Below are 27,963 nucleotides of genomic sequence, written 5' to 3' on the forward strand. Positions count from 1 at the left end.
TAATATCTAATGTTTTCCAAGCACCTATTGTGTGCCAGCACTGCTGTCGAGCCTTTAACTGATTTGATCTTCACAACAACGTATGATATAAGTACTATCACCATCTCCATTTTGCTGATGAGGAAAATAAGGCACAGGGCGGTTAAGCAATTTGCCTAAGGTCACACAGCTGGTAAGCAGCAAAGCTGGGTGTGGAATCTAACCAGTCTGCTTCCAGAGTCCAAGTTGTTAACCACTGGGTTATGCTGTTTATGAAGAAAAAGAAATAGAGAAGTAGGACGTGCTGGATCTAGAAGGGACGTTGGATGCAATCTAGTCCAAACTTTTCATTTTATAGGTGAGAAAATAGGCTGAGAGAGGGAAGAACTTGTCTAAAAGCTGCAATAAGCTAATGACAGAGTTAAAAAAAAAGTCTTATTAAAATTATATTTGGGGCGTAAAAACTGAACAAAGGAGACAGCTTTAATTATCATGGAATAAAACAGAGATCATACCATGGTCCAGGAGGGCCCGCTAACAACCATGTGCTGCTCTAGAGATTCTTGCTGAAGGCTGGGTATGGCCCAGACCCGGGATTTCTGAGGCCTGAGAACTCCAGGAGCTGCTCTCAGAGGGTCTGAGAGGAGACCAGCAAGCAGGTGAAGAGGCTCATGGTCCCCTTCTCCGCACCAGTCAGAGCATCTCTCCTTTGATTTGTTTTACTCATGGGGCTGTGCATGTGATTTTGTTTGCAGGAATGGTTTCACTGCCAGAACGTGTTGGGAAACCCCTGCTTATACATGCCCAGGATAGCAGACCAGGAGGGGCTGCTCTCTGGCCCTGGGGAAGAGAAGCCTCTGGGTACAGACCCCCACCCCGGTTCTAAGGAGTGCTTTCCCCTCATTGTCCTCATTGGCCTGTTCCTGAAATGCTGATGGTTCTTTTCTGCAGAATCTTTGATCCCCATGTTGGCTCTGGCCCCTGAGAGTGACTCAGGTCGAGATTGGGTGACCGAGCAGGGCGAGGGCACTGGCCCGGCCAGGGTGGGTGGGAGCGCTTTCCCACACCACACAGCAGGTTTGGGGCTGAGAGAGAGTGACAGAAGACCTCAGATCCCATAATCCCAGGGCTGAATTTGAAGGCTTGCCTCCCGCACCCAGAACACCCTAAGCAAACACACCCTCCCACCCCTGCTCCACACCTCTGTCAGCTTCTCATCCTCTGTGACCAGATCGGGAACAGTTGCCAAATGAGGAAGGGTGACAGAGGGAAACAGTGAAAGCGGTGTGTGTGTGCGTGTGTGGGGGCCTGGACAGGGGGGTGGGGGACTGGCTCTTACCTGTTGCTGCTAGGTAGAGGCACCTTGTTCAGTCATCTGCCTCTGGCCCAGGTAGAAAGGAGACATCTTTCCCATTTTCAGAGAAAGAAACTCTTCTCTCTGCCCCCCTCAATGTAGGATGTAAAAGCTCTCTTGCATAAGAAGTTCTTCCTTATATCTACCTGTAGTTTCTCATGCTACAGGTTGGAGATTTTGTAGACTTCTGGCAATTCTGATTTAACATAAGGATAGGGCTCTAAACTAGAACTTTCTTCTTGTTTAGTTTGGGTTTATCATAGGATTTGTGATTAAATTAATTTGGATTTAGTTAATTGGAGGACACGGAATTGGCCCCTCGGGACAATATCATACCTTATTGGGGAATTGTAAGGACAGAGCCATGTAAACCAAGCAACCAATCATATGACATGAGTCAGGACAGAAAGGAGCTGAGCCATGTCTGCAGAACATGCAGCATGCTGGCCAAGACCCCATTGCTGTTCTTGTAGGCCATAAGCTACAGGTTTGTGTAAACTGCCATGTATATTTTTCTTGCAGATTCTGTGTGCGGCAGAGTCACTCATATAAAACACTGTAGTGTAGAGGTTAAGGTCACAAGCTTTGAAGTCAGACAGATAGGACTGGCTTTCCATCTCCACCTAGGATCACATTTCCTAGCTGTGTGATCTCAGGCAAGTTACATAACCTCTCTGAGCCTCAATGTCTGCAGCTCTAAACTGGACATAGCAGCACCTTTTCTGCAGGGCTGTTGTGAGGAATGGAAAAGTACCTAGTGTTCAGCACATGACACTCTGTCTTATGAAGCTCTCTGTGAGTGTCCCTTCTATCTAAACAGCACTGCAGCCTTTTCTTCATCTTATCTTTCATCTCAGGGATGGCAGATGCCTCAAATTACTTTCACAAGGATCATTGCACCATGGTTTTGGTGCCCCACAGACACAAGATAAGATTGATTGCACATTATATATTGTTTACCTGAAAATCTCCTCCACCCCTGGCTTGCTTTTTGTTTTAGGCACCAGGCACGATTGGACACACTGTAGCTTCAACATATCCTCATCATTTCCCCCCAGTACTGGAGTATTACAGCCAAAGAATACAAGACCCGATGGACACATATCATGAACCACCTTGGGCTTCAGCTGTGCTCATTCACACCCTCCACCCTAGTCCATGAGAGTCCCCGTCAAACCTTCAGGGGCAGCTGGAGAATGGAGCAGTGAGTGGGAGGCACAGAGACCCAGGTGAGCAGCCAGGGTTCTGAGCCCCTGGCCCTCCAGCCTGAACAACCCTTCCACTGCCTTAGCAGGCTGGAAACCAGATGAGCAGACCTCGTCTCCCCAATGGGGTGGCTCACAGGTGTTCCCTGCTCCTGCGGCTGTGCCCCCAGAGACCTGGAGTAGCTCCTGCCTTCCTTCCTAGGGGCCAGGATGGAAATCGTCAGACCCTGAGGTGCCAGTGCCCTTGGGTCCCCTTTGACCTGACAGTCGGTTCAGTCAGGTTTGTTCACATGGCTGTTACACAAATCAGACACACTGACTTTATACCAGACAGAATGGTATGGATGAGAGGCCACAGAGTGTGGAGCCTTCGAGACCAGACTGAGGTGGTTTAAGCCCTGGCTCCCCCACATGCTACTGTGTGACTCTGTGAGCTACTTTACCTGTCTGAGCTTCAAAGTCTTCATTTGTATGCAAGGCTAATGATGCTGACTGCAGAGAGCCTTCAAGAAGGGTTGATTGATCAAGCTTATGTAAAGCATACAGCATGGTGCCTGGCACAAAGCTGGCACTCAGTAAATGCTGCTTGGAAGGAGGAGTGACTGTCCAACCCTTCCCTCCTAGGAGGTGGTCCTGGCTCTAGAATGCTCATCTGCCTCAGGTGGACTGACCCATTGCTTGGAGACTATCTTGTGGATGTTTGATGGGTCCGGGGGCCTCCAGTCCCCAAAGCCACAGCCCCTCCACCCCCTGTCCATTTACTCAGAGGCCACCTGGACAGAGGCAGGGAGAGATCAGCAAGGGCTGAGGCAGAGCAGAGGGAGGCGTGAGAGAGGATGAGGGAGGAGGTGGAGGTGGGGGAAGAGAAGAAGGAGCTGGCTGAGCTCCCAGCCAGTCTGGCCTTCCCTACAGCCCCATCCTGGGGCCTGGATCCACTGAGCACTCTCTCCTCACCCCACAGCTCCTGCTCTCTCTCTTTGCATGGAGGAAGCTGTTTTTGCCATGACCAGCTTTCATTTGGTTAGGGGGCACTTGGACTTGTGAGGATTATCCAGGCATTGGTCATTGCTCTTTCTCAGATTTTGAGTCATTTCCTCCATTAGGGATTGAGGAGAGGAGAGGGAACACAAATTCACCTAATTTCTCCTCGTAAGTGGCAATGGCAAAGGTTGGGCTGAGAGAGAATGAATGCCTTCTGATTATGTGCCAGGCAGGTACACTGTTTCATTACCTGTGAGGCAAGTGTCCCAGTTTATAGATGAGAAGATGGGTTGGATGGGTTCAGAGAGGTTAGGTGACCCACCCAAGGCTGCCCAGCTAGTTATGGGCAACAGGTGGGGTTTGATCACAGATCTGCTGCACTCGGTGGGGAAGAATTTAAGTTAGGGCTTAAAATTAGGATTTTGCACTTAAAAACATCGCTCTGAGAAGGGACCTATAAGTTTCATCATTCTGCCAAAGGGGGCCCAGCACCAAAAAAAAAAAAAAGATGGACTCCTGCCCCGAATGCTGAGACCATAATGGGAACACAGAGTGGGATGTTCTGGAAGAGCCGAGGAAATAGCTGGGCAGTAAAGGCAGCAGCAGGTGCACACATGGGAGAAGCATCATCTAGAATCCTGCAAATGCAAACCTGAACAGAGGCTGAGAAGCAACGTGAGTCCTGAGGGATGAGGCACAGAGGCAGGGTTTTATCAGGGAAGGATTTTTGCCCCCCACTCCCCCACCTCTGTCTAGCTCCACGACTGGCAGTTTCTCAATAGCCATTGGTTAAGTTGAGGTGAGCTGGATGTAGGTTTAGAAAGCTGTAAGACAGGAATATGGAAGATTTTCCCTTTTGTCTGTAAACATGGGGCCAACTACACATGGAGGGATAAGTGATAGTAACAAATATATGTGCAGCTCTGACAGTCTACAAAGCACTCTATTAGTCATGATCTCACTCTATCCTGAGAAGTGGTGAAAGTAAATAATTGTGCTATTTCCAATTTACGGGAGATGCAACTGAGGCTCACAGGGTGACTTGCTCAAGGTTTGCAGAGCTGGGAGGTGGCAGACTATGCACTTGAACCCAGCCCTTCTGGTTCAAAATTCTGCGGAGTGAGAAAACGGGCAAAGGGAGGTCTTGTCTGGAGCAGGGAGCCGCCGCGAGGCCGGTGAGATGGAAGTGCAGTGGGCGGGGGGCCTGGAGGACAGGGCCCAGGCAGGGGCCTCTGATCCAAGAGGCCCTGGGGCACCAGTTCAGGTTTTCCTGGAGGGGAGTGAGTGGGAGCCAGTAACCTGTGCCCTCCGAATGACTTCTGTAGGTGTGTTTAGTGACATGCTCGGAAGCTGTGAGAAGGATGGGCCTGTGCCAAAGGCCAAGCCCAGAGATGTTTCAGATTTTTCCCTTTATGCCCCTGCAACCAAGCCCTGCTGCTCCAGCACATATAAGAGACCCAGGCTGAGGGCTCTGGCATTCACGGGCCTGTCCCCTCTCGCTTCTCTCTGATAGCTCTGAGCTCACTGTCTTCTCTCCAGCCATGATTGCCAGACAGCAGTGTGTCCGAGGCGGGTCCCGGGGCTTTAGCTGTGGCTCGGCCATCGTAGGTGGCGGCAAGAGAGCTGCCTTCAGCTCGGCCTCTGTGTCTGGGGGTGCAGGACGCTGCTCCTCCGGAGGCTTTGGCAGCAGGAGCCTCTACAACCTTGGGGGGAACAAGAGCATCTCCATCAGTGTGGCTGGGTCCCGCCAAGGCGTCGGCTTTGGGGGTGCTGGAGGTTTTGGTGCCGGCAGCTTTGGTGCTGGTTTTGGTGCTGGCAGCTTTGGCGGTGGATTTGGGGGCTCCTTCAGTGGGCGGGGTGGCGCTGGCTTCCCTGTCTGCCCTGCTGGTGGGATCCAGGAAGTCACCATCAACCAGAGCCTGCTGACGCCACTCAGTGTGGAGATCGACCCGGAGATCCAGAAAGTCCGGACTGAGGAACGTGAACAGATCAAGACCCTCAACAACAAGTTTGCCTCCTTCATTGACAAGGTGAGCCATGCCCTTTGCCAGAGAAGGGAGTTAGAAGCTAGGGTTCCTGAGTCCTGGGATCATGGACCCGAGCCTATCACAGGCATTGGGAAAACCACCAAACTTCTCAGGGCCTCAGTTCCCCAAGTGAGTCTTTCTCTTTTGTTCCTTGCTGGTGGGAAGACAGGATGCTTAAACACTTAAATGTCTAGAGTCCCCTAGACATACTGTGTGGTCCTGGGCAAAGCAATTGGCTTGTATGGTTCTGGTCACCCCAGCTATAAGTGGGTTCATTATTTCCTGCTTTTTCTCAGGTTCTGGTTTTGGAAACAACAAAGTTAATTCCATTAATAACTTGTTTTTTAAATTAATTAATTAATTAATTTTAAAGATTGTTTAGTATACATACATGTGGGGTACATCGTTGATTTTCAATAGTTGTGTACAAAGTGGTGGTTAGATCAGGATAGTTAGATTATTCATCATTACAATATACAATTATTCTTTGTATCTGTTAACCAATTCCTCGTTAGTCCCCCTCCCTCTCCCCACATTAATAATTTAATGATTGGCATTTCTGCTCTTAGAGCAGAGGTAAACCAAGCTGGTTTTGCAAATGAAAAAGGAACTAATTTCAGTGGCAGATTCTAGGTGTCAATAGGACCTTGGGAGGTCACCTTCTTCATTCCCCCGACTCTGGGCAAAACTGCTCATTTCTGGGTCTGTGTGAAGAGGGGAGGAGATCGTAGCCCAACCTCCTTTTTTATGCAAGGTCTAGAGATCCAAGTCCTTTAAGCTCAGTTAGAGTTGAATATGATGGATGATAGTAAGCAGAGCAGCCCCAGAGAGCTGCGTCACCCCAGGATCGATGCCTGGATGGGTGAGTGTGGCACCTGGGTCCAGCAGCCCTGGTGCACCATGCCCCAGGGTCTCAGGCCTCTCGATGTGTGGCCAAGAATGATCAATCTTGGAGTAGACTGAGTGGGCACCCTTGCTCTTCTTGCTAGTTTGAGTAAACCCATAGTAGCTTAAAGAGGCTTTGCTGTGACACTAGGACATACAGTCACGACAGCAAGACTAAAGGTTCTCCGGTGTTTCCTTGTGTCATCTCATCTCATCTCACCTTTTGGGCTCAAAACATGATTGGTCTCCCTTACTTGTTTTCCTTTCAGTTCTGAAGCGCATAAAGTGGAAATGTCACGCTAAGCTGCACCTTAGTTTATCTGGCTAAATCTTTTCACAGAGGGAGGGAAAGTTTAGGCAAGTCCCTTGCAGAATGGAGTCTAGCTGAGACTCAGAATATGTGTAGGGCCTTGGTCTTAAATACTCACTTGTGCTTAGGTTTACAGGGACATGCCATGTCCATTGATAAATAAGCTTGTTTTTTAAGTCATTAGTGAATTTATCTTTCCTTTGCCTTGGGTCAGGATCACTTTGAATGAAAGAGCCTCCAGACTGTGGTAGCTCTGAAGTTTTATTTCATTTTTTCATAGAAGTTTAATGATCTTCTCTAGTAACTCAACTCAGAGCCTTTGGATCCCCGTGGTTAGGAAGTTGTTCTTGCTATGCTGTCGGACCCCGCTGCTCTGGCTGTATTCTCTTCTCCACAACCCACGTGGCCCATTTGCTGCTATGGGCTCCAGAGGGGGGCCACTGTGTTGATCCTAGGGAATGGTGCCCTGGAATTGTAACTTGGTGACCCTATTGGAGTGATTTTTGGGCTGCCTGGTTGCTTTGGATTCACTGGGTTGGTACTGGACTTAGCCAACCCTTCCTGCTAAAGCTTTAGGCCCTCATCAGCTGGCCGGTGCCTTTTTCAACACAGGTGCGGTTCTTAGAGCAACAGAATAAGGTCCTGGAGACCAAATGGAACCTCCTCCAGCAGCAGACGACCACCACGTCCACCAAAAACCTTGATCCCTTCTTTGAGACCTACCTCAGTGCCCTGAGAAAGCAGCTGGACACGTTGGGCAATGACAAAGGGCGCCTGCAGTCTGAGTTGAAGGCCATGCAGGACAGTGTGGAGGATTTCAAGACCAAGTATGTGGGGAGGAAGGAAGGGATGCCATTCAACACATCCACCTGGCCATGGCCCAGGCTCCTTGGGCTCCTCTCCAGTGGTTTAGGATTCAGGATCTGAAGAGATCCCATGGGGGCCAGGGAGGTCCTCTAGGTTGCTTCTCCGCATCCACATAGTCACGTTTTCACAGGCTGAAGTTTAGTAACCACGAGTTGCCCCAAACAGAAAATTGGTAATAGATTCGGGGAGCTGGGTTTGCTCTATACAAACAAGACCAGAAACTGAGCAGATGAAAAGCAGTACAGCATGGTCAGAATACGGAGTCGTAGAGACAGAGGGAGCCGGTTTGAACACTGATTCCTCACTTACTAGCTGTGTGACCATGGGTTAGTTGCTTACTCTCTATGAGCTTCAGTTTTCTTCATCTTTAAAGTAGGGATAATATTTCTACCTTCTGGGTTGTGAGAATTAAATGAAATCAAATGAGATAGAGAAAGCATGTACAGTGAGCACCCAATACACAGGATTTCTTATTATGCTCACTATGGGAAGGGACTGGAAAACTAAATGCCAACGCACTCTCTCGATTCACTCACACACCAAACAAAGGGAACGGGAGTGCTGGCAACCTTCCTGAGAATTCAATCTGCCAAAATGGCCAGAAGGACAGCCTTTCCATGGAGATAAAATCAACTCGGGCATTGCTGGTTCTTCTCCTCACATCTTATCTCTTGAAAACCGTCTTTTTAAAGTTTGGTTTTCATGTCCCCGAATAAACCAGGGTCTAGACCGGTACCTCATACATGGTAATACTCAATAAATGTACGTTGAATGAATATCAGTATGAACATGGGAAATGTAGTTAATTACCTGGACATTCTCAAATAGTTAGACGTTTGAAAACAAGCAGCAGATATCTAAGAAACACTAGCTCACTGCAGGCTTTTTTCTTTTTCTTCTCATCCCTGCCCCTAGGTATGAAGATGAGATCAACAAGCGCACAGCCGCTGAGAATGACTTCGTGGTCCTCAAGAAGGTGAGAAATGCAGGGTGGCAGGAAGTGCTCTCAGGGTCCCCCTTCGCTTTGTGGGTGGTCTTTGGCTTGGGTTGTGGGTTTGGCCCATCTCTGCCTCATCTCCACCTTCCTTGGTCCTATCCAGATCTATGAAGGCAAAGGAAGTGGGTAACTGAGCCGGGTTCCAAGGAACTAAGGTTGGGAGGAAAGCCTATTTGGGTCATTAATGTCCATGTCTTCCGGTGGCTTTAGGGGCAGAATATATCGAATGATTGGTCCCCCACTGGCTCACCTGGTGCTGTGTAGTCTTTCCTAAGTGCTACTAAGAACACCTTTAGGTGTCACTTAACACCCACAGCCCCCCATTGTCATTCCTGTCTCTTATCTGCTCCCCTCTCCTCCTCTGCAGGATGTGGATGCGGCCTACATGACCAAGGTGGACCTAGAGGCCAAGGTGGACGGACTGAATGATGAGATTAACTTCCTGAGGGTCCTCCACGAGGCGGTGAGGATTTCCACCCGCCCCCTCCGTTCAGAGGAAGAATCAGCCATCTGTGATGCCACTGGTTGGGATTCACAGTTCTTTGAAAGGATGCTCACTCCCTTACTTCAGGGCAGTGGGTTGTCAGCAAGGCCTTGCATAGGAAGGGCTGAAGTGAAGTGAGAGATTTGACTGGGAGGCTCTCAAAACCCGGTGTTGAGTTAGAAGAGGTGATTAGACCTACAGCTTGCATGGGATAGAACTCACTGCTGCCTAGCATTTCTCTGGTGAAATGGATGCATTCCATTCTCTCCCATCCAACATACTGAGTATCCTCTGCATTAGAAGTAGAGTGGCTTATGGTTCTCAGGGGACAGTAAAGATGAGAGGCCTTGCTTTTCTGTCCTGAGATGTCACCAACCACTCGATTTTTACTTAGAAATTTTACCACCCCCCACATTGGGAATGCCAGCCCTGCTTCCCTCTGAGCACATATCATGGCCATTTTCGTAACTACAGCAGATCTTTGGTGTCAGAGGTCTGCAGAGACTCTCCTGGGGAGCTGATGTAAGACATTTGCCCTGCAGGAGCTGGCCCAGATGCAGACCCACGTCAGTGACACATCTGTAGTCCTCTCCATGGACAACAACCGCTGCCTGGACCTGGACAGCATCATTGCTGAGGTCCGTGCCCAGTATGAGGAGATCGCCCAGAGAAGCAAGGCTGAGGCCGAGGCCCTGTACCAGACCAAGGTGGGTGGTGGGGATCTCTCAGGAGATAGGGGGTGGCTTTGGGGCTCTACTTTTGATGTCTGTGAACAAGCATCAACTTGAGCCCAGGAGAAGTCGGAGGTGAACAGATTCTCCCAGGCATCATTGATCCCGGTCTGATTTGGGATTACTCGACATTTTGTGTTATCCCTGACACCTGTGGCTATTCTCACAGAGTGCGCTTGAGAATGGACCTTATCCTAATTCCCCTGACCCCTGGTTCCCTGCATCTCCTTGGGTATTAGGTCCAGCAGCTCCAGACCTCAGTTGACCAACATGGTGACAACCTGAAGAACACCAAGAGTGAGATTGCGGAGCTCAACAGGATGATCCAGAGGTTGCGGGCTGAGATCGAGAACATCAAGAAGCAGGTGGTTATAACCCCTGTCCAGCTGAAGTGCAGGACCAGGGGCCTAAGGCAGACATCTCCATAGCAGACAAGCAGATAAAGCACAGGGCCTGAAAACTTTGAGCTTGTCTACAGGGCTTTCGTAGCTCTTTACACAAGCCATACCCAGATCTTTTCAGCAATATCCTAGTCAACACGACATGACACCCCAGCACTGCACATTGGTTTCTTGGCTCTTCTTCATTGGTTTTTGCTCATCTTTATCTAACCAGTCTGGAGAGGGCGTTGGTAGACTCTGGCTGGAGTGAGTGAAATGTGTAAGAGTCAGGGAAGGTGGGGAGAAGGATGGACAGAATCCTGACATCTTAACCCAAGGAAAGCTGCCCAAGAGAGGGGACAGGTATAGAGACCCTGAGAGCAGCACACTGATGACAGCCTGTCTGATGCCCTTGTCTACAGTGCCAGACTCTGCAGGCATCTGTGGCTGATGCAGAGCAGCGCGGGGAGCTGGCCCTCAAAGATGCTTACAGCAAGCGCACAGAGCTGGAGGCTGCCCTGCAGAAGGCCAAGGAGGAGCTGGCCCGGATACTGCGTGAGTACCAGGAGCTCATGAGCGTGAAGCTGGCCCTGGACGTGGAGATCGCCACCTACCGCAAGCTGCTGGAGGGCGAGGAGTGCAGGTGAGTTGGGAAGGCAGGTAGGACAAGAGGGCTGGAGTGGTCCTGGGCCACAAATTTGCGCCTCTGCTGGCTGCTTGCGTCAGTGCTGTGCTGGTGTGTTATGAACCCGGGCAGTGGAGATAACCGGTTCACGATGGACCCTTAAAATCTGGCTGCTCAAGGATGAAATAGGTACTGGAGACCTGCTTATTGAACGAAACGTAGCTCCAGGCTCACTGTGACTCACCGCTTTCTCTCCCCCACAGAATGTCTGGAGAATGCCAGAGTGCCGTGAGCATCTGTAAGTATCTTCTGCCCCTGCCATGGCTGCTCGTTCACCGTGGTCTGGGCTGAGGCTCCTGGCTGCTGGCACTGTTGGAATAACTGTGTCCTTTGCCTCTCTCCTGCAGCTGTGGTCGGTGGTGGTGCCGGCGTTGGAGGCATCGGCGGAGGATTAGGAAGCTACTCTGGGTTTGGCCTGGGTAGTGGGGGCTCTGGCTCTGGAAGTGGCTTTGGGTTTGGTGGCGGAGTCTGTGGCACTTCCAGCAGCAAGCTCATCTCTACCACGTTGACCAAGAAAGCCTACCGATAGAGGAAATGAGGTCCCTGCGGTGCCCTGAACCCAGCCAGGCCCAGCCCTGGTGTCTCTGTGCTTCCTTCACCTCGCCTCCACCCCGCCTCTCTGGGGCTCATCTCACCAGTGTCACCTCCACTCCCCCTGGGTTCTCTCTGCTCCAGGATGATCTTCTCTGCTGGGGTGTGAACTCTGCCCTCTTGGAGTTTGGTAGCTTCTTCACGATTTGGGCCAGGTGACCCACCTGGAACGGGAGGGGTGTCAGCTGAACTTTCACTTCCCACGGACAGAGGAGAAAATGACCAGGAACTTCATCTTCAGAATTATCAGGGTCACATATGTCTCCTCCTAGTCCAATGCCATCTCCCACTAGATCCTGGATATCCATCACATCAGAACCAAACTCATTCTCCATCAGCTGGCGGCAACTAGCCCTGCAAGTCAGGACAAGAACCACTCAGTATTTCATTTAACTTTTCTCATTCTTCTGTACATCTTCGGGTGAATCTTCAATAAAATGCTTCTGTCATTCATTCTGAGCAATTGTCTGTGTTCCTGGGGCGAAGCCTCTAGAATCTCATATATCCAAATAATTTAGGCAAAAGTGGACAGTGGGGGTCTAAAGGATCTGTCTATACCGATCAAGGTCATGCACTGATTTCCCAGGTCTCTACTTCTAAGTTGCTCTGATTATTGAGGGAGAAGTACAGTGTATAGAGGCTGAAGGCTGCCTACAGGGCAGGTGTACAGATGCAAGAACAGCCAATTATTGTACAAAGGTCATCCATTGTAGGGCAATCCAGGAGTGAAGCTGGGGGAAGGAGTCTACGTCTGGGGGTGTGGGGTGTATGGCAGGTATGAGGAGAGGCAGTCCAAGGGTCTCTGTTGAATATAAAATAAGGGTTACGGAGCTTATGAGAGTGTTTATACTCAGGGTCTAGCAAGACTTCCCTATTTTCGCAAAACTCCATGCATGGGGCTAAATCCCACTGGACCAGCAAGGCTTTCAAGAAACTGTCCCAGGAGGCAAGCACGTGTTTTCCCAGAGCTCTCATGCTCTGCTCACCTCCCGCCTGCTGGGGTGGCCTGGGGTTATGCCTGTGTTGCTGTCCCTGAATGGTGGGAGAAGGCAGAGGTGAGGCAGGTCTTCTGGAGCAGTAGAAGGGGAAGCTGTCTGACTGGGGCCAGCCCTGGAGATTCTGGTTGGTACATTGCAGAAGGGGGAGAGGACAGTCAGAGGTGGGGGTCTGGGCACAGACTTTGAGTGGACGCACTGTTTCTATACCAGACGAATTCCGAACTCCCAGAGCAGCACCATCTCCCCTTTTTTGGAGAAAGATTGCACAGCTCCCCAACTGTGGTCTGACCTAACTCCCCTCCACTGCAGATACAAATCTTTCCCTTGGCCACCCAATTGGTGTCTCCCACCCTTGACAGGGAGTTCATTCAGACTCCCATCCCTCCATCGCAGTGCCTGGGGGGCCTTGCTGTGTGCAGATAGAAGTGCACATGGTTTGCCCAGGGCCAGTCCTGCTATGGGGCTGCCCTGCCTCTGGGAAAATAGGGCAGAACAGCAAAGGGCAAATCTCAGGGGCTTGTGCTCCCTGGGCAGGGGCCATTAGCCAGGAGCAGCTGCTCTCTGGGCCAGATGGTTCTTTCCCTCATAAGCCCGGCCCTAATCTCCCCATTGTCTCTGGGCTCACTGCCCAGTGTGTCAGAACAGGAAGTCTTTGCAGCCAAGTTAGGCAGCTTTGACTTCTTCCCCCCACTGCACCCCTCCCCTGAAAAAATGCTGACTTGGCTATTTTTGAGTTTCTGGCGTGAGGAGGAGGAGTTGAGGTTTGGAAGGAGGGGTGGAGCTTTTCAACTTCACCCACTAGGAGGTTGCAGTTGTGATGGGCACACTGAGAAGCAAGGGGCAAGTGAAAGCATTTCTCATGCCCCTTGAGCAAGGGAAGTGTGGGAGCAGCCAGCCTGAGTGGCACGGCTGGCTCTCTCAGGGCCTCTTCAGTTGTACTCACCAATTTAAACAGCAAAGTCAGGCCGCAGATGATATACGTGTACCAGTGTCTTGGAATAAACATGGTTGTACTTGTAGGCAAGTGGCTATGTGAGAGTGCTTGCATTTTTTATTTATACAAGAAGACTCCTGTTTTACATAAAAGAACAAAAACACTCATGTTGGCCTGTGTTTCCAGAACAGTGTAGGGAGTGGATCCTGGCCATGATCCACAGGTTGGAGCTGGCTAGCTAGTCAAGGGGATTATTTGGGGGGAAATGCACTGCTGAGATCATAGGCAGCACCCTTCTCTCCGATCCTTTGTATTGGATACTGTCCAGCTCTTTGAGTTCAGGGGAACTAGGAGGCACAGGCTGTATTACCTGCCCCATTTGAGGGCCAGTGCTCTCCCTTTTCTTCTAAATACTTCACCTCTAGGTGTGCTGAAATCGCTTCTCACGTCTGATGGGCCCAGCTGTGGGTTGACAAAGCTTTAAATCGATTTATTTGGTTCATCTTCCCTGGCTGCCCCACTTTCCTGGCTGCAGCCCCACCATCAGTTTGGCTCAGGCATCTCCTGGCTCCTAAGCAGCTACTGCATTTACATAGGTCCTTCCCCCGTTACCACGACCCTCTGCTCTGGGTCCAGCCCTCTCAGTTTCAGAAAATTCATGCCAACACTTCTGAAATCTCCCTACTGTGCTGCTAGTAAAACCAGAAGGATATAGCAAAGGGGGGCTTATTTAGTACTATCCCACTGGGATTTTGGTTTAGCTCACTGTTGTGACCCGGGCTTTGGGTTCTAAGACTGGAGGACCTCAGGATAAGGCATGACTACGACCATGTCTTGGTGGATGTTCAGAGTTTAGTGAGACAGTGAACTAGGGAAGTCATTGAGGGAATAGCGCCCCACTTTGTGACACCTAAGGGCATGGTAATAGTGGGCCAACCCAGGCACAAAGGGAAAGGGCAGTCATCTTTTTATCCTATGAAGAGAAGGCTGGGAGCATAGAACCAGGGCCATGAATGATTTCGTTGGTGGTAGAGCCTCAGGACTCAGGCTTATTGCTGTATCTGGTTTCCTGGTTGACTTTGGGTCAAGGTGAGATTGCTCTGCATCTGCAGTTTTCTTTACTTTTAGTGTTGTGGATTTCATCCTCAAAAATTCAAGGGAGAAGGTTGATGAGAAGCTAGATAAGCTAGGAAGAGGTTTTTTGGAAAAGGGTTTTTGATTACCATTTGTTATTCACCCACCCATCCATCCATCCATCCATCCACCCACCCACTTACCTATTCATCCACCCACCCACCTATTTGTCTATCCACCCATCCATCCATCCCCCATCCATCTATCCATCCACCCATCTACCCATTCATTCATCCACTCACCCATTTATTCACTTACTCAACAAACCACTAGTCTATTGAATTCTTTGAGGGCAGAAACCACGGTTTTACTCATCTTGATATTCCAGAACCACTATGCTTGCCATATAGTGGCTGTTTAACAAATGTAGATTGGATAAACAAACAAATGTTTGTTGCATGCCTAGTCTGTGCTAGGCAATGGGGACCCAAATATAAACAAGAATTAGACTCTGCTTTCCAGGAGCTTTCAATGTAGATGATAATGTCCAAATAAAAACGTGCACGTAAATAATTTGGTAACCAGATAGGCAGATGAGTGCCACTCGGGGTTACAAACAAAGGCTATGGCAGTCCAGAGGAGGGTGAAATTGCTTCTAGTCTTGGCTGAGGGGGTTAGCTATTGTAGGAGGCTTCATGTAGGAGATGGTATTTAAGTGGGATCTTGAAGAACAAGGAAGACCTGGATGTTAGAGTTGGGGGCAAGAGCTCACTCGAGAGACAGCAGGACTCTAATCTCCTCTAGGAGGAAGTTCTGTCTTCCAGGAAGTCTCCTAGGAGTGGCTGTGCCCTGATGGATCACCTGATCCTCTGTCTCCCTTACACCTCTCTTGGGCTGCATTCTGATGACACTCCCTTCTCTGCACAGTGTCCTGTGGGGCTGCAGCACTTCTCCCATCAGACTGGGAGCTCCTCCTCCTGTGAATCCACCACCTAAGAGCTCAGTAGGGGCAGCTGCTCTAGCTCTGCAAGCATTGTTGAGCACCCACTTTGTGTCAGGCTCTGTGTGAGGCTGTGGGATAGGAAGCTATTGCAGCATGGCCCTTGCCCTTGAGGAGGGCATAGTTTAGTGTGAATATGGTGTCTGAGTACGGGGAGTGCTGGGGAGGCAGACATGTTAAATACAGTTTCCAAATTTTCAGGAGAGTGGTAAGAGTAACAGGAGGTGTAAACACTGAAGATCTGGAAGCAAAGGGGAGAAGAATTTACTTCTGCTGGGGACTCAAGGAAGGCTCCCTAGAGGAGGTGACATCTGAGATAAATGCTGAAGACTGAGAAGCCAGCCAGGTGAAAGGAGTGTGGGGCTGGAGCTGCGGTGAGGGGCACAGGGGAGGAGAGTGCACTAGGCAGCAAGAATACCAGAATAAAGGCAGGGAAGTGTGGCCCAGTGCAGTATGTGTATGAACCCAAAGCAGCTTAGCATCACTCAAGATGAAGGACAGGAAGCGGGGGGAGAGGAGGCTGCAGAGGTAGGTTGAGGCCAGGCTGTGGAGGACCATGGTTTGGCCCATTGTCCAGCTTGTTTGGGGCTTGGGCTTTGTGTTCTAAGACTAGGCAAGTTCAGGACAAGGTGTGTCTGGGAGAACATGCTCTGAAAGAAATGGGGAAGGATCTCTGGGCCACCTGCTTTCAAGCTGTGGCCTTGAGGCCCATGATGTGCTTCGGACTCGTATCTGGGAACTGCCACACCTGCACCGCACTCCCCTTCCACCCAGCCCTAACGCTAAGCCCTGCAAATGCCCCGCCTCCTTTTCCACTCTGTCTACTGTGAGGATATGTTTCCAGGGACTAAGAGGTTTGCTGTCCCTTCTTTGTCTCCTGGCAGAATCGCCTCTTATCTCCCACAATATTCATTCCCTCCATATTTGTTGAGTTCCTTCCATATGCTAAGGGCTATGAGTTGCTTTTTCTAAATCTCCTTGGATTACTTATAGTGTCCCATGGTCACCCTGTTTCCTACCATGATCACACCTTCTGCTTTATGTCCAACTGGATTCCCTTAAATTCTTTGGTGGAGAGAGATCCATGCTCTTCAAATCATTGTGTAGAAACAGAAACTTAAATTTCCTCTTAACTTCCTCTTCCTCAGGCTAAATGATCACTTTATAAATTTTCCACCTCCCCACTTCTTTCTTGTTTCAAGCAACCTATTTAATAACTTCCTGAGATCTTTTGGGGATTCTCCCAGAGAGAATGTAATTTCTGCTCTTTACAAGCCTCTGGTTTGAGGAGGCAGCCAGACAGACATGATTCAGCACAGATATAAGTGGACAGCTCTCACCATACAGAAGAATCTTACATAAATAAAGGCCTATTTGGGACAAATCCCTCTTTTTCAGTTTTATGGTCATATTTATCTTCTTTGTAAGTGCTTTGTGGATGCTGTTCCTTCAGTTTCTTCTTACAGCAGGAGGTGGAAGTTTTAAACTAGGAAGCAAGTTTTCTTTCTGGAAGCTGCCTAAGGAAGGCGGAGTGGGTCTCACCATGTTCTCCCTTGACCCTTGTAGCCTATTTCCCACACAACAGCCAGATGGATCCTTTTGGAAGTCAGCTCATGTCTTGTCTTTGCTTAAGCCATTCAATGGTTTCCCCTCTCAGAGAAGAAGCCGGCCTATTCAGCGTCTATGAAGCCCCGTGTGAGCTGTCTCCCAGCCAGAGACCTCGTCTCTGAGCCCTTTCTCCCTCCCTCCCTCTGCTTCAGCCACACTGGCCCTTGCTGTTCCTAAGATACTCCCACACGCCTGCCTCAGGGCCTTTGCACTTGTGGTTCCCTCTGCCTGGAACATCCTTCATCTGACTGTGTCTGCATGCCTCGCTCCCCTGCTGTACTCAGATATCTGCTTGGGCCCACTTAGACCACTCTCTATGAAAGAAAACCCCTTTGTCATGCTGCCTCCCTTTTCTTGCTGCACTTCTTTCATGGCATCTCTCTGCCTGGCACATCATGTGGCTATTTTTTTATTGTCTGTCCCCTATGGGCATGTGAGCTACAAGAGCAGGGGCTTCATCTGTTTTGTCCACTACTGCATTCCTGAGGCCTAGAACAGTTTTGGTAAGCAATGCTCAATAAGTATTTATTGCATAGAAGGAGAGAGGCAGGGCAAGCAGATCGGGTCCGATGCTTTGCATCTGTGGAAGAAGAAGGACCTTAAGTAACAAATATGAAGAAAATGGGGTGTTTGGGTTGTCACATGAGCAATTAATTCATTGCATTTACCTGAAGTTTTCCCAGAGCAATAGAAGAGGCCCTTTTCTGAAGTTAGGACAGAAGAAGCACATTCCAAAGTGTCACAAAATGACAGATACAAAATAAGAGTTAATGTTTTCTGAGTGCTAACTATGTCTAGGCACCGTTCTTGGGTTTACCAAACATTGTTTAATTAAATTCTCACAAGAGCTATGAAAGATTAACCTATTAGCTCCATTTTACAGATGGGGAAGCTTAGGCTTGGAGAAGTTTAGTAACTTGCCCGCAATCACACAGGATTCAAACCCAGGCCCGCCTGCCTTCAAAGCCCATGTCTTACCGTCACCCCAGGCAAGACTGATATGAGCCAACGATTAAAGAAGGAGATAGAATCTTAACCTGCGTTGAAAGAAGCAGTGTCCCCACCACAGAGAGTAGGGGATTCCTACTAGTTTTGGCACACATTAAACCACCTTTGAGTATTTTATCTTAGCTAGGCAGTGTAATTTTAAGAGGTATATTAACAAATTGGAGTGGGTTCGAGAAGAGTCCTGGAAACCATGTGTACTGAGGACTGGGAGAAACAGCTGGGTATATCTAACTTGGAGAACAATGTCTGGGAATTCAATAGTATTTTCTAACATTGTAAATACTAATACAACCCTGTCATATAGAAGCTGGGGAAGTTTGTGTGTATTACTCTGGAAGGCCAGACAAGAGCAAATTCATTTCAGTTCAGTGCACATCCTTTGAGAGTCTGCTAGGGCCAGAGGCTGATGGACACAAAGGCAAGGAAGACAGAGGGGGACAGCACTCAGAGGGTTATGATCCATCAAGGAACCTCAGCTGGGGACAGGAGCCCTCTCTAAAGGACAGTGCTGTCCAGCAAGGGAAGAGGCCAGATGGCAGGAATTTGAGACTTGAGGCTCAAATATGACAGGCCCCAGTTAGAGTTGCCATTGTGTTACTGCAAGGGTTCTGAGAACCCACATATAGATTGAATGCATACGTACATGTATTGTCACTACCAAATGCATGTGATTATAAAATGCAATTTTATTTAAAAGTATTGTTGAATTCATAGTAAAAATGTATGTTCTTAAAGGATATTGGAAGTATGTTTTGACATGTATGAAGGTCAGTACAACTTTTTTTGCCTTAGAAGGGGCTTTCAGACCCAGGCAGGTATGGGCATCATGGTGATGGTGGCCGAGCAGGTGAGGGTCCTGCCAACCCTGTCTTCTCTGATCGCACGAAGAGGAGGCAGACTCCCACTAGATGGAGCAGAAGGCATTACGGCTAGGTCCTAGAAGACCTTCCTTTGGTCATGGTGGTGACTTGCTGGTCTGGGCAAGCCAGGGGATTTGATGAATCACCTTCAGGGAGATCTCAAAGAGCAGGAGAGGCCAGGTGGGTGTCTGCCTCGAGGTGGAGGAGTCGACTGGATAGCCTCCTGGCTGCAGCGCCCTGTGAGTATCTGATTTTATACATTGTAATCCAGTGATTCACTCTTTTCTCCGGGGAGAAAGTACTTAGGACACTTAGTTAATAAACTTCAGATAACCCAGGCTTTGGGGGTGAGTATAAGCCAACTCTGTTTTCTCAAAATATTTATCAGGTCCCCTAAGTTCAGAGGGCTGGGCCCAACCACCAGGAATTTCAGCTCACTGTCTCCTCCCTTTCCATCACTTCCTTCACTCACGATGGATCGGAACTGACATTTGAGTCCTGCTAATATACTCCCCAGTCTTTGTTTTGCTCCCTGTCCCCTCCAGGAGCAGCCACATTTCCTTTGCTGTCCTGACTCCCAGAATACATATAGATTATGTTCTTCTTCCCACTCCTTCCACCGTCTACTGGGGAGGTCCCAGACCTGGGACTAGCTGATGACAATGGAGGCTGCGACTTTGCTTCTCAAAGATTCTTCTCCAAGTTAATTCTATGTAAAGGAACGACAAGCATGGTTCAGAATCAGTGGGCTCTGGCCATGGCTGGGATTTCCCCCAGTGCGGGGCACTAAGGTAGCCTGATTCATTACGGGTTTAAGAATTCTTAGAGACCTGGACTTCAGATCCCACACCTGGCCCCACAGCAGCCTCATTTCTATCTGGCATAAAGGCTGGCCCTCCATCCTGTTCCCTTAAATATTAAAAGAAAAAATATGGCCTACTTTTTGTGATGTATTTTGTGAAAGACTGACAGGGATTTCATTCATCTAGCTCTGTTCCTGTGAGAGCCAGAGGGGCAGAGAGGATTGATTATCTTTAACAGTTAATGATGTTGAAACAGAGAATTTAAACAGTCTTGGTCATGGTTAGTCATGGGAGGGTCTGGTCCAGCCTGGGTTTAGCTCATTTCCTCAGAGGGAGCAGCGAGGCCAGGGTCCTGTGTGCAGCTACCCTCTGGGCTTGGCTAACTTCATGTTCCATTCAGCCTTGGGCAGCACTGGTGGAAGATCAGGGAGATAAGTCAGACATGCTGGAGAAGGGATCCCAGCAATGGACAGGGGGCAGATTATGTGACCTCAAATGTCCTGCCAACTTCAACTTGATCCTGTGATTGATTGATTCTTGACTGAGTGGTTCTTGATTCTGTGCTTCCACATTTTTTTCCACTCAGGAGGAGGTGACACTCATTTTGCATGTACATTTTCCTAAATCTCAATACCACATTTCGAAGAGTCTGGATTCCTCATATTAAGATGATCTCAGTTAGCTTGGGCTCATGTAATGGGAGATGAACCAACTTTCAACCAATTTTATCTGGCTGCAATTTAGTATAAGGGCTTAATTAATTAATAAATTCATTAACAATTCATTGACTGACTCATTCATTTGACCAACCAAACTTTATGAGCATTTACGAGGGTACGTCAAAAAGTTCTTGGAAAGATTCGTGTTATCTTTTAATTTAATTTTTCCAGGAACTATTTGAAGTACCCTCGTATTATTGGCAAAACACTGTGCTAAGAACCGAGGAATCCAGTATATTAACAAGGCTGTAAGCTCCTGGAAAGTTCATGGTTTTATCCTGAGGGAGGGGCTGGGATGATGTATTGCCTGGGGGTGACACATGGGAGAGAGGACTCTGAAGAAAATTTCACTTCCTTTGCACTTGGGCCACCCAGCCCTGCCCAGCGAGCACTGAAGTCCCTGTTTTTTTCCTCCTTTCTCCCAATTCTGAGGAGGCTCCTGCCAAGGCCACATAGGACACACCCTTGGCAGGGCCTAACGTGCAGCAGACAGAACAACAAAAAAGACCTGTCCTGGAGAGATAAGCAGCTAACTTGGCAGGCTCCAGAACTGTGCAGGACGGCTTTCCACTTGGACAAATCAAGCCCAGTACCTAAGCCTCTGAAAAACACGAGACTGGCAGATTCTCAGGCTTCAGTGTCAGAAGTGTTCAGTAGTGCTGGTGGCTCTGCTAGATCAGGCCTCCTGGGGCTGGTGGGGGGGTGGGGTGGGGCTCTCAGGAGTACACCCCCTCAACCAGAGAATGGTTCTGTAGGGGCCCACGAGTCTTCTTCAGGACTGGGTCACCAGGACCTTGGGCATGCCTGGCACATGCTAGGCAATCTGTAAACATTTGTTGAATTTGCTATTGAATTGATGTTTGAGTTTCCTGCTCCCTCGGACTTGGGCTAAGACCAGAGAAATGCCAAAGTGTGGGGAGCAAGAAAGGAAGCTTCAGAGAAGCCCCAAGGTGTGTAATAGTGTGTAGTTTCTCTGGGACATTTTCAAAACAAACATTTGGCATGCTGGATTTTGCCAGTGTCTGATCAACGTGCATAGGTGTTAACTTCATTTTTCTCAGAAGATGGTCTTAAACCAAAAAGTCATTGCCTCTTGAACCAAACTGTGGGATAGAGGGAGAACCCAGGTGGCAGATTTGCGATAGTTCTGAGCTTTGCTTCCAGGAAGGAAGAAAAAGAGGTTGTCCCCAAGCCCAGCACAGAGCCAGGCACACAGTGCACATGCAATAACCATGTGCTGACTGTGGAATGAATTGTGTCACCCCTTCTGTTGGTATGCTTTCCCAGAGTTGTGGGTGGCTTTACTGTCTCTACCACTTAGAGAGCCAGAGCTTCCCCTTACCCCCTTCCACTCCACTCTTTGCAGAGCTGAGCTCAGGGGCAGCTGACAGGCAGACAGACGCTGCTGAGTACCTGACGCAGGTCAACGTGCCTCCTGGATCCTGTCAGACAAAGCCAAGAGGTGGCCATACCCAAGTATGGGGCAATGCCAGGCACCACCCCCCTGCCAGGTAAGCCTGCCACCTTAGCACTTTTACCATTTCAGATTATTTTCAAGGTGTGTTTGTTAGCCTGGAACAAACTTATTGCCTTGGAGGCAAACCCAACCCATGAATATTTGGGATAATTATTTCTCCTTCGCTTGAGCCCAGCAACCTCCTCAAATGTATATAAAGGGATTTATTCTGCACAGGTCTTCAGTTCCCTCCCCTCTTCCTCGACTCTCAGTGTCCTGCTTAACTCCACTTTTCTCTTCATCAGGCTCCTCACCATGAACAGACAAGTCTGCAAGACATCTGGTGGTGGGAGCCAGGGCTTCTCCGGCCGCTCTGCTGTGGTCTCTGGCAACAGCAGGATGAGCTGTGTGGCCCGCTCTGGGGGAGCTAGTGGAGGGGTCTGTGGGTTCCGGAGTGGGTCAGGTGGCTTTGGCAGTCGCAGCCTCTACAACCTGGGTGGCAACAAGAGCATCTCCATCAGTGTGGCAGCTGGAGGCCTTGGTGGAGGGCGTAGCAGCTGTGGCAGTGGCTTTGGGGGCAGCTATAGAGGTGGCTTTGGTGGTGGCTATGGAGGTGGCTTTGGTGATAGGTTTGGTGGTGGCAGAGGAATGGGAGGTGGCTTTGGGGGAGCTGGTGGCTTTGGAGGGGCTGGTAGCTTTGGTGGGCCTGGTGGATTTGGCCCTGGTGGTTTTGGTCCTGGTGGCTTCCCTGGGGGAATCCAGGAAGTGACTGTCAACCAGAGCCTCCTGCAGCCTCTCAATGTGGAGATCGACCCCCAGATTGGGCAAGTAAAGGCCCAGGAGAGGGAGCAGATCAAGACACTCAACAACAAGTTTGCTTCCTTCATCGACAAGGTAATGAAGCTCTGACTGGGCCCCCATTCCTAGGCTTGGGACTTTGAATTTGGATGGACCAGACTGGAGGGAGAGGAGTTAGGCAGAATGCTAGGGTCTGGAAGTTATTCAGGGCCAATGAGTTTATCCACATGGTTAAATGACAGGGGTGTGGAAAGACAGTGATTCCCTATTTGGACCCAAAGGTCACCAAGTCCTGCTTGTCTGAACCTCCCACTTGTTGCCTTTCAAACATGAGCTGTCTTCTGAGGCTTTCCAGGAGGCCCTTTTGCCTACACGTTGCTGTGTCAGGCAAAGATGCCCTGGAAAAGAGATTAAGAGGCATACGTGGAACATTATCCCAAGGGGCTGTGGAGAAGGCAACTTACTTTGTACCCCTAATCAACATAGTCAGGAAGAGGGGTGATGGCGACCTTCTCCCGACCAGGACAGCTCACAGGGGCTGTCTCCCCTCCAGACCCTGGACAAGTGTTGTCATGTTGACTACGACATGTCACCTAATGTCAGTTCCCCATGATTTACAGCCTTTGAAGGGCTGGAGTGTCAGGGGAGTGTTAGGTGGAAATGACGCTGCTGATGTTTATGTACATTTTTGCAGAGTATACCGCAGGTTTGGAAGTTAGGGTGAAGTCATGAAGTCCCCAGGAACACTAACGGGTCAACTTTACAATTCTCCTGCTTCCAGGCAGGGGCTACTTCCAATTTCTCCCACCCGTCTCTCCTCCCTTTGCAACTTTCCAAACCATGCTGCATCTTTAATGCCCTGACAGATGAACTATCTGACTATAATCTTTCCAGTTACAGCAGGAGCCTGTCTTCATAACCTTTCTAGGCCTTTGTGCAGGGGGACTAGGAGATAGACACCAGTCCTATCTGCGCTAAGGCACTTCCACTCCTCTGCTACAAGGGCTCCCTGGTGTTGCTTCCCCCACTGCATCGCAGGTGCGATTCCTGGAGCAACAGAACAAGGTCCTGGAGACCAAGTGGAACCTGCTTCAGCAGCAGGGCACAAATTCCATCACAGGCACCAACAACCTTGAGCCTCTTTTCGAGAACCACATTAACCACCTGCGGAGCTACCTGGACAGCATCCTTGGAGAGAGAGGCCGCCTGGACTCAGAGCTGAGGAACATGCAGGACCTGGTGGAGGACTTCAAGAGGAAGTGAGTGGCAGGGTAGGAGTGGGAAGATGCCATGGGCTGCCATGTCTCAGTGTCCTGGCCCTTTCTGCATTCTTCATGTCTGCTGGGCAGTGGTGTCACCTAGCCTTTTTCCCTGTCCTTACTTTCATGGAGGACTTAGTTCATTAATTTCCCCCGTCATGTTCCTTCTCCAATTGTGGCAAAAAGGATGAGTTCAGAGTTGAGGAAACAGACCCTCATGAGCCAGGTTGGGGAATATCCTGGTTCTAGGATCTGAAAGATTCTAGGGCAACTCTCAAGGTACAGTGACCAACTGTCCTGGAGGTTTGCCTGGGATTGAGAGGTTTCCCATGATACAGGACTTTTATTGCTAAAACCAGGACAGTTTGCCTGGGCAAATTGAGATGGTTGTTTCCCCTAATTAATAAGAAGAGAGTAAAGAGGATGTGATCATCTAGAGGAGTGGGACAGGACAGAGGTGTGGAAGAGATGAACTTTTAGGGTTTCCGAGAACAGTGGTGTTTATGGCGACCTCAAAACCATTTCTTAACTCCCACAGATATGAGGATGAAATCAATAAACGTACAGCTGCTGAGAATGAATTTGTGACACTGAAGAAGGTAAGGGCTTTGTGTGAGGTGCCTGGGGCTTGTCACCACAGATTTTCAGCTCGGTTGGGGGAATCTCCTTACTCTACTGCTGCAGAGCTGCTAGGTTCAGGCCGTTAGAGCAATAAACAGAAGGCAGGTACATCTTAGTCTGGAAGAGCCCTAAGAGAGTCAGTTCATTGGCCTTTAGTTTTGGAGTAGGAATGAATTCACCCCATCCCAATGAGATGCAAATCACCCCTTCATGCGAAAACCAGCCTTGGACAAGGGCAGTCACCAGCACTGGTCCCCCCGATGCTGTCCTGCTGTGGTTACAGTTTGCTGTTTGTTCTCTGGAGGAATAAGGACTTTATGCTCCTGTCTTTCTCAGGATGTGGACGCCGCCTACATGAACAAGGTGGAGCTTCAGGCCAAGGTGGACACCCTGATGGGTGAGATCAACTTCATGCGGACCCTCTATGATGCGGTGAGGGTGTTACCTACTGAGAGGGGGACCGAGAGAAGGTGGGGATGCTTTCAGATTTGAGGCTGGATATTTTGGTATCTAGGCCCTAGAAGACTACCTAAGATGAGCCTAGAGATCAGGCCCCTGGGGCGGGGCTCTGCAGGATGGGCTGCATTCGTAGGGTTCTCTCAGTGGCTGGGGACAGGGTGGGGCAGATACACATTTAGAGCTAAGAGTCAGTGAATGGGACTGTTGATCAGGAGTCTCTCCAGGCCTCTGGGTGCTTGCTGCAGAGACCCTGGAAGTGAACAAGCTCCCACTGTCTTGGCAGGAGCTGTCCCAGATGCAGAGCCACATAAGCGACACATCTGTGGTGCTGTCCATGGACAACAACCGCAACCTGGACCTGGACAGCATCATTGCTGAGGTCAAGGCCCAGTATGAGGAGATCGCCCAGAGGAGCAAGGCCGAGGCTGAGGCACTGTACCAGACCAAGGTGGGTGCTAGGTAACTCTCAGAGGATCCATTGAGGGTCTCAGGGAGGCTGTGGCTTGTGGGACTGCTGGGTGGCGAGTTTCCAGTGGTCACCATGTGGACCCCTCTTGTTTCTACTCTCTGGAGCCACCCCTCTAAAGGTTGTTCAGTTGCAGAAAGTCCTGCCCCTGGGGAGAGGTGGTTGCACTGTCCCCTGTCAGGCCATGTGGGACTTATTCTAACTTGCCAGGGACTGCAGGGTGGAAGAATTTTCTACAACAACAACCCTGATGTTCTCTTCCCTGTTGCCTTGGAGGTATCCCTATTGAAACACAATTCAATGTCATTTTAACAAATTCTTACTAAACATCTCAAAGTTTGGTGGGCAATGTTGGGGGTATAGGAACAAGTCAGGCAAAGCTGCATTAATACCCCATCTTCCCTTCTGTTCTCTAGTTGGGTGAGCTGCAGACCACAGCCGGCAGACATGGCGATGACCTGAGGAGTACCAAGAGTGAGATCACGGAGCTCAACAGAATGATCCAGAGGCTGCGGGCTGAGATTGAGAATGTCAAGAAGCAGGTGGGATGGCCATGGATGCTGGCACCTGGGCAAACCGATGAGGGGTGAGAAACAGGATCTCAGGACTCCTAGCCTGGAGTGGACTTTTGGAGGTCATCTCAGGCAGCACTGGCCTCCAGGGAGTTCAAAGACCAAGCCAGTCTAGATGGCTGACTAATCCATGGGAAATATCTCCGTGGATGGAGACAAGATGGAGGTGCTGGGGAGGGGTGCTGTTCCCTGACTTTAAGATGGGATAATTCATTCTAAGACTCAGACAGCCTGGGTCCCTCTTACTGGGCTCATTCCTTCTACCTCCCCCTGCTCCAGAATGGCAACCTGCAGACAGCCATCGCGGAAGCTGAGCAGCGTGGGGAGATGGCACTCAAGGATGCTAACGCCAAACTCCAAGAGCTGAAGGCTGCCCTACAGCAGGCCAAGGATGACCTGGCCCGCCTGCTGCGTGACTACCAAGAGCTGATGAATGTCAAGCTGGCTCTGGATGTGGAGATTGCCACCTACAGGAAGCTGCTGGAAGGCGAAGAATGCAGGTGGGCCTCCAGTCCCCTTTCCCCACATCCCCTGACCCAGGTCACATGCTGAGGGCTGGACTAGTGACCAAGTAAATGGGGATGGATGACTGCTGTATAAGAGAAGCCCCACCTTCCATGGGCCTTGCAGAGTAGCACTCGCCTTTACCAGCCCACACCGTCCACAGGCAGCAGAAGCATGTGTGCAACCCTTGCTCGTAGGGTCTCTTTGTTATGGCCCACAGAAGGGTAGAGAAAGCCTACTGACCTGCCGGGCTTCTGCGTTCAGTTCTGGTTGCTATTCACCTCTTTGATTCATGAACTTGATGGACATGTGCTTTGTGACGGAGCCATCTTTCTCTTACTTCCTCAACAGGATGTCTGGAGAGTGCCAGAGTGCTGTCAGCATCTGTAAGTAGCCAAAGTAACCAGGACAATGAGAGTTGATTCTCAAACATCTGTATTAATACAGGGAAGTAGCAACTAATTAAAAATTATATTCCTATAGAGGTTGGAGGGGTTTGCTGGGAGTGGAGGGGGCAGTGAATTGGCTTTTGTAATTGTTATGGGTTCTGGGCACTTTGAAAAATTAAATTTTACTGTGTATATTTAAGGTGTACAACATGATGTTATAAGTTACATATACATAGTAACATGGTTACTACAGTGGGATAAATTAACATATCCATCATCTCACTTAGTTGCCCATTTCCCCCCCTATGGCAAGAACAGCTACAATCTACTCATTTTAATGACAGCCAGTGGGGAATATCCAATAGGGAGCCTGGTAACGGGAGGAGAAATTCAGAGGCTGGATAACTTCCACAGGGGACATCCCGAGTTGACCACATGCGGAAGGAACCATCAGATAATTCACAATGACGTAGCGTTTATGGGAATGAATAACTCCTGACATTAGAGCGGCTCACAATGATCATCAGGTGCAGAGCTGCCTCGACCACCTCCGAGTCATCCTGGGCAAAGTGGGTCATTAATGAATTAGAACAGTGATGGGGTGCTGATCGCTGTCCTGTCCTTTGCCCCTACAGCCGTGGTGAACAGCAGCAGCACGACTTCGGCCTCGGCAGGGGGTTACGGAGGCGGTTACAGCGGTGGCTTCGGCGTGGGAGGCGGCGCAGGCGGCGGCTTTGGCCGGGGTGGCAGCGCTGGATTCGGCGGCGGCAGCGGATTCGGCGGCGGCGGCAGCAGCGGTTTCAGCAGCGGTTTCAGCAGCGGCAGCGGCTTTGGCTCTGGCTCCGGCTCCGGCTCCGGGGGTCGCTGCGGAGTCAGTGTCGGAGGCTTCAGCTCAGGCGGCAGCGTCAAGCTCTCCCAGTCCTCCCAGCGCTACCCCAGATAAAGAACGTGCATCAGCA

General features: G+C 49.8%; 2 protein-coding genes across 2 annotated transcripts; both read left to right on the forward strand.

The window, feature by feature from the left end:
* The first annotated feature begins 5,060 nt into the window (after nt 1–5,060).
* KRT4 (keratin 4) lies at nt 5,061–11,414 on the forward strand. Its single transcript, XM_063074704.1, has 9 exons — nt 5,061–5,549; nt 7,354–7,568; nt 8,524–8,584; nt 8,973–9,068; nt 9,632–9,796; nt 10,060–10,185; nt 10,623–10,843; nt 11,089–11,123; nt 11,233–11,414. The coding sequence occupies exons 1-9, from the start codon at nt 5,061–5,063 to the stop codon at nt 11,412–11,414; spliced, it is 1,590 nt and encodes a 529-aa protein (XP_062930774.1).
* Nucleotides 11,415–22,251: 10,837 nt separating this feature from the next.
* On the forward strand, nt 22,252–27,947 carry KRT3 (keratin 3). The gene is made up of 9 exons (XM_063115776.1): nt 22,252–22,830; nt 23,773–23,993; nt 24,532–24,592; nt 24,951–25,046; nt 25,357–25,521; nt 25,956–26,081; nt 26,391–26,611; nt 26,967–27,001; nt 27,640–27,947. Exons 1-9 carry the CDS (start codon nt 22,252–22,254, stop codon nt 27,945–27,947), a joined length of 1,812 nt encoding a protein of 603 aa, XP_062971846.1.
* Nucleotides 27,948–27,963: the final 16 nt, after the last annotated feature.

This window comes from Cynocephalus volans, chromosome 12, assembly GCF_027409185.1.
Source record: "Cynocephalus volans isolate mCynVol1 chromosome 12, mCynVol1.pri, whole genome shotgun sequence".
Taxonomy (NCBI): domain Eukaryota; kingdom Metazoa; phylum Chordata; class Mammalia; order Dermoptera; family Cynocephalidae; genus Cynocephalus; species Cynocephalus volans.